This window comes from Sceloporus occidentalis, unplaced genomic scaffold (assembly GCF_023333645.1).
Source record: "Sceloporus occidentalis isolate IW3139 unplaced genomic scaffold, rSceOcc1.0.p SCAF_2, whole genome shotgun sequence".
Lineage (NCBI taxonomy): Eukaryota > Metazoa > Chordata > Lepidosauria > Squamata > Phrynosomatidae > Sceloporus > Sceloporus occidentalis.
This window is the reverse complement of record NW_028316982.1, coordinates 115,872,339-115,879,116: the sequence shown is the minus strand read 5'-3', so window position 1 is coordinate 115,879,116 and position 6,778 is coordinate 115,872,339. Positions and strand designations below refer to the sequence as shown.

Below are 6,778 nucleotides of genomic sequence, written 5' to 3'. Positions count from 1 at the left end.
TGAAGCAATTTCGGTTTTATTAATGCAAGCACATCAAGTCAAACACAGAATATCCTGCTTTATGGTACAGCTTTATATGTAGCAATTCATCTTCGAATAACAAAAACACAGATGTTGAAGGAATGCATCAAACCAAAGGAAAAAGAAAAAAAGTAACAGAACAACATGAAGAAATGGCACTTTTTCAAGTAAATGCTAGAACCAATGGACCACTGGAGTGCACATTCATGAAAAAGCTTTTCTTTTTAAATATGCATACACAGAAAGTGTTTCAGAATCACATTTCAGATATATATCTGAAATTTAAAGCATCCCTGTATAAATTTCAAATACATTAACAAAGCTGATATACAATCTCTTTCATAGTGTTTGACAAAGTTGCTAGCTAGGACAGCTCTGAAAAGTGCAAAAACCCTACTGTAATAATACAGTATAAATATTCTTTTTACTCCAGGGCTGAAAATCAATACTTCAGCATGGGAAAAATAGCAGCAGGTCACAAAAAAACAAAGCTACCAATTCTGTCACGGGGTTATCTTTCTGTTTCCTCATATATAAAGTTCTCATTTGTTTTGCTTTGTTCCCTGAACAATTTTAGTGGTAGTTGGAAAATGCTTTTGGTGAAGCAGATTTCCTCTTTTGTAAAAAAAACAAAGGGTATGTTATCTTCCCAGATAACTGTATTAATTAGAAATCTAGGGGGAAAGAGGGATGTAAAAAGCGTTTTCACAGATGATTTTAAAAGTGAAATTGCAAATTAGCAAAATTTGATAATTCAGAAATATCAAAATGTATTAATGGTCCGCTATTGGATCTTAGTTTGTGAGGAAATTAATAGTTGCACGAGAAATGTGTCAGTTAACCCAAAGATCATACTGATGGTAGTATTCAAATTTAGGTTTTGTCTCCCAATTTAAAAAATAGTAAAAGTTAAATAGACAGTGTAAAGTTTTAAAAAGAAAAGTACAAACCTGAAGAAGCTAAAAAACTGGCTGGCTCCACTGATTTCTGAATATGTTTGTAACTGTGGCCTTTACGGATTGTTCCACCCATCATATGTGACTTGTGAAATGTTTTAAAGAGGTCTTTAACATCAGATCCTTCAATTCTGTCTTTGGAACAACATGTTTACTTTAAATAGGTGGCTCTATGAATATTGGATGACTCATTTATGCATATTAAAATCACCTGAAAACTGAAAACATCTCAGTCACATTCTGCCACCTGAGTGATCAAGTGATGCAGTATGTATGGGTGAACAGCTCTTACATTTTTTCAAGGGAGTAAATAGTCTTTAGAAAAGGAAAATCAAAATGGCTAGAAAGAACCAGTTAAAAACCATTTCCCAAAGCAATGTAATAAATTAACATGAGAAGTATCAAAGCACACTACAGTTTGATTGTATAGCTGTAGTTGTACCAGAATGTATTAGATTTTTTTGGGATAATCTTTGAAATCATTTAATGCAGATTGCCTTTTTTATGGACAGGGTCAACGTCTCAGCAAGAGCGAGACATTTAAGGGCGAGTTCGTATTATATATTTTACAACTGAAATAATTTGTTTAGCCTGACTGGGAGAAATTGGTCTTGCAATTATATGATCAGTGATCATGAACGATGCCTGGTATAATAGTCAATTTGCCTACTAATGCCTACTACTATAAGTCAAGCAAGGAGCCCAAAACCTTTCTCAAACTACTGGCTCTATCTCCATGAGGGGGTTAACCATCACAGTCTGACGACAGATCTCACCCTAAATCAGATAAACTTTTGTCAACTTAAGCTTCTGCTGTGACGTTCCAGATGTCACCCACCAGCTAACTAGTTAGCCAAAGGACAGCATGCAAAGGGTGACATCCTATTGCTGCTGAGTCTTTTACTGAGATTGTGACCATTGTACATCTTGCTCCATTCCCATTTAAAATCCCTGATAAACAAAATACACATGTAAACTAAAGAGTTATCAGAAGTAGTCAAACTGCAGAGGGAGGCGAGAGAAAAGAAAGACCTGGCAATTGCTCCATTTTACCTTGTCAAACCGTGTAACAAAAATAAGTTTGACTGCACCATTACTTGATATAGAGACAGGTATACTCTAGTTCACGTGCCATGTATTCCAACTTATTTACAAAGCTATAGCTGGTTATTAAGACATCCATATTCTTATTTTGTTTGCTTCCAACCCAGAGTTGTAGAAGAAGGTACACTACACAATTTCATTACCTTGTAAGGCACTATTTTCTGATGTAAGAGGGAAGCAGTCTTGCTGCTAGTGGTTTAAGGCCAGACTAAAGGAGACAAGGAATCCTTGTGTTGAACTGGGGACACCCAAAGTGTTTAGTTGTAATGGAGGGTCTGTTTATCTACAAATGGCAAAAGGAAATGGTAAAGCATGACCTGGCCTAAACCTCTTGGGGTGGCAGATGGAGGAATTAGGTGGCTGAATGTTCCCTGTGAAAATAAACTCACTGACTTGAAGCCAAAGACAAATTACAAGATTGAAAACAGAGCATTTCTCATCCTATCCTCTCCCAGACTGCACCCACCTATGACCCAACAAAGCCTCTACAAAAAGCAGTAATGGGTTTGATCCTGGATATACAAGATGGGTATGTAAAGACCACAGGAAACATGCTTTCTATGTATTTCATTCTGAGCCCAATTTTCAGTTCCCACCAACAACCTGCCACACATTCCCACATGGTTCATAAACCCTTCTCCCTGAGGCTTTTTGAGCATCGTAGGTAGCAGTGGGGAGGACAAGATGAGAAATTAACTTTTTATGAACTACATCTGTAGAAAACTGGTGTCTAAGGGAGAAAGGTTTGGCCTAAGACTCTTTCACACTACACAGTTATAGTCCCCTTTAGATGCTATGGATACATCCTCTGTAATCTTGGGGTTTATAGTCTGTTGGGACACTAGAATTCTCTGGCTTGGATTTCTGGTTCCCCTTATGCAAATCCCAAGATTCTAGTGGATTGAACAATGGCAGTTAAGGGGGAATGATAGTATTTTAATTGTATAGTTTGAAAGGTCTTTTAGTCTTCATCTCAGTATGCTTTTTCCCGCTCCATAAGTATACATTCAAACATGCAATTAATGTCAATCCTTACCATCTACAGTGGAACAGTCTAGGCAAAGCTTTACTACTGAATTCTGACAACTGTATAAAGTGGCCTTTAGAACAGAGTTTGTGAGAGGTTGACAAGTTAATGAGACAAAGAAAGCAGCATCAACAACTAAGGGTATCCAGAACAAGAGCAATGTAAAATACACCGAAACAAAAATGACGAACCAGTGGCACCTTGAAGCCTAACAAATATACCATGACATGAACTCTCATAGGCAAACATCTCCTCCTTTAGATGCTGTGGATAGGAAGTTGGTTTCCTGCTTTCCATAAGAATGAGGGAACAGGAGAAGCAAGCTCTTCAAAATTTCAGATGACACAAATGAGGTTATCCTTTGACAAGTGCTCTATGTTCCAACATCAGTGTAGTGATTCAGTGAAGCCAACTTCTACTAATGGGGGAACAATGCTCTTGTACCTCTATAGGACTGTGAAAGTCTTGATTTTTCAAATGCATCAATCCCGCATGATGGAATTCATATTCACGAAGTGCTGAGTGGCTCAAGGCATAGTGGAGCACTGAACCAGTTTGTGTGTTGAGTCCATTTGAGAATGTTCATGTATTAGGCGGAAGTAATCAAACATTAAAATAAGGATCTGGATGTCATTAGAATAAGACATTAGCATGAGACACCCCCCCCCCACTGTCCATTTCATCTCTGAGAACAGGGCCCTGCCCTTGATTTCTTATAGTTTTTATATATATATATATATAAAACAATATCCTTCATTTTAAGTGCCTTCAGGTTCATGTGGAATATTTTGCACATTTTTTCTCTTGTAATTCATAAAAGGGATTGTATATACAAAACAGACCTCAACCAGTGAGGCCTTTCTTCTTCTTCTCAAACCATGTCATTCATGATTTAAAAACAACGTTCTTAGTGTGTGCTTTAGAATCTGGAGCAAAAGTTCAAAATGTCAGGCTCTGTTGAGGAGAGTTGTCCTGAAAAGAAAAGAAGATCACATCAGCAGGTCAGCTTAAACTTTGTTCTCTTAATTCAGAGAAGGGAGTTACAAGACTCAACTGTGAAAATATTTAGAACTAGTTCATGTTGTTTATTAGCATGAATTTCAAGCCATTTCAAATGTATGGGATCCTAGACCCTGACAGCCTGGCTTACTTGACATTTCTTATATTCTCTTTCCCCTGTGTCCTCACATCTTGTTCATTTGCCAATGAACTGTGAATCCTTCACCAATGTGCTGAAGAGTGACCATGGGTCATATATTTGGCTATCAGTGCAAATATTGTTATCCCTTGACTGAAGAACTAAACCATTTCAGGTCAAACTCAAGGTGTATCTTTCTCCTGTAAACTGAATTTGGCATGTGTACAGTATGGCCCTGAGTGCTAGCTTATCAAGAAGTGTTTTATTTTGCCACACATTTCAATCATTGCATGAAACAAAATTAAGTTAAAATAAGCTTGTAGAAAATTGAGATGAAAGGGGGACTTCAATACTTCCATTAAAAGTTGGGGGAAAACACTTCTCAATATAGTCCAATTTAAAACACCAAACGCTCCCTGTAACCAGAGTTAAAAAAATTGGGGGAGGGAAGAAAAAGAAAAGAAAAAAAGGGATGTCTTAATTATTTTCTTTTCTTTGTATACTACATTTCTCATACTATTGTACCTCACGGCAGCTTACAACATAAGCCAATATATGATAACCCTAAAACCCAATCATGATATTAAAAAAAAGAAAGCTGAAAAACAATTAAAATCAATCTGTCTTGCAGCTTGTCTCATCCTTTTGCTAGAGGTGGAAACTTGGTAGGAAAAGTCTGTCTGTGTGTCAAAACAGCTTCTCACATCAAAAACTGAGAGATTCAGTGAACATTATTCACATCTGTAGCCCTTTGTTTATGTAGTACAGTTCAGGGACCCTTTCACACTACACAATTATAGTGCTATGATTCCACTTTAATTGTCATGGCTGCATCCTATGAAATCCTGGGGTTTATAGTTTGGGGAGGCACCAGAAGAGCTCTTTAGCTGAGAATGCAAAACACCCCTCCCTAAACTCCAAATCCCAGGATTGCATAGGATGGAGCCAAACCAGTTAAGAGAGGGATTAAAGTGTTATCATTGTACTGTGTGAAAAAGCCCCAGACCTCCAACACCACAGGTATCTCCATTTTGGTATGCCTGCCATGTGTTGTTTCTCTTAGGACCAGCTAATTACAACTGGACAAAATACTATTAAAAAGGACCTTTCCACACAGATGTTGGGATGAAAGAGTCGCCTGTGGAGTTGGGATTACTGTTTCCCTACCAGCAACAGTTTTTGCAGTGGCAGCCCTTCAGAGCAAAAGTAGGTTAGGATTTTACTTGTAGCTGGAGTAGAATTAAGGAGACTTTAATATTTCCCTCTTTTCCCTGGCAAGCCCTGAAGCTCTTTTCTGAGTATAGCAAACTTTGGCGCTCTTCTCCCTTGCCTAATGCATATGTGGGTCCATGTGTTGTATTCTGAGGACTCAGATGTAGTAGTGTATTTGTGATAGCTCAGTGACTGCAAAGAACCAAGGAGGGCTTTATTACCTCAGTGTCTTCCAGCTGTCTTTCTCCATATGATTTTCGGGGCCTTCACTTTCAAAAGATGCAATAAACAAAGCTGAAAGGGGAAAGGGGCAGGGTCAATCAGAATATATGACATATCTTTATGTTATTATCATGCTGTCAAAACATCATTTGAAGATGTGTGAAGCAAGAACACATTGTTGGCTTTCATCTACATGTTATCCCATCTGGTACAAGTTGTTCTAATTGCCTTTTGATTTCCTTATTACACTAATGGTTATTACTGACAGTAGATTCACAAATATGTGTGCTTAAGTTTGCAGTTCTAGCCACAGAAGGAATAATCTTCTAGGAGCCTAGAATTATTTCAGTATAGATGCTTTGTTGAAATTACGTTGACTTTATGTTATTATGATATTTTTCTTCTGCATTCTGTCAAAGCCTTAAAATATTCACAGAGGTAAGAAAAAGTAAGAGAAGCACAAAGAGGCTGTGTGACAGTAACTGTATTTTAATAAACAGCCCAAACCTTACCTTCTTCACTATAAATAGGTGCTGTGAGCAGATAACTCTGAATTTTCCTGTCCTTCTCAAAAGGACACTCAACCTGCTTCCACATGACAAAGTCATGGATTTGCCTTGAAATTTCCCAGAACTTCTGCAGGAGAAAAATTAAAATGAAATATTAAATCACTCAAATAGTTTATTTTATCATCCAGATCTTTGGTCATACCTACTATCCTAGTGGTACAACCAGGGCTTTGTTGTTGTTATGTGCCTTCAAGTTGTTTCCAACTTATGACAACCCTAAGGCGAACCTGTCACAGGGTTTCCCTGGCAAGATTTCTTTGGAGGGGGCTTGCCACAGCCTTCCTTTGAGGCTGAGAATAGGTGACTTGAACTTGAACTAGCACAATTTATTTTATAGATCACTCAATTCAACTTGTTTTCCATAGACTAAACAGCCCTATTTAAAAGCCAAACCCCATGTCCACAACCAGGAGATGAAAACAGAACATGTCTTGCTGAGGCACACTGTCCCTACCCAAACAACTAATAATTGAATATATATTAAATATTAAATATACAGAGTCTGTATAACTTTCCTCTCATCTTTTCA

At 37.6% G+C, this 6,778-nt stretch overlaps 1 protein-coding gene across 4 annotated transcripts in view; it reads right to left on the bottom strand.

Moving 5' to 3' along the window:
• LOC149318909 (ras-GEF domain-containing family member 1A-like) overlaps positions 1-6,778 on the bottom strand; it is a 301,950-nt gene continuing 295,172 nt past the window's right edge. For all 4 annotated transcript variants that reach the window (XM_089510664.1, XM_089510666.1, XM_089510665.1 and 1 more), the window contains 3 exons: positions 6,193-6,316; positions 5,680-5,752; positions 1-4,080 (listed from right to left, as the gene is read on the bottom strand). In XM_089510664.1, coding sequence (XP_089366790.1) covers positions 4,056-4,080; positions 5,680-5,752; positions 6,193-6,316 — 222 coding nt within the window. In that variant the 3' untranslated portion in view covers positions 1-4,055. The remainder of the gene's footprint in view (positions 4,081-5,679; positions 5,753-6,192; positions 6,317-6,778) is intronic.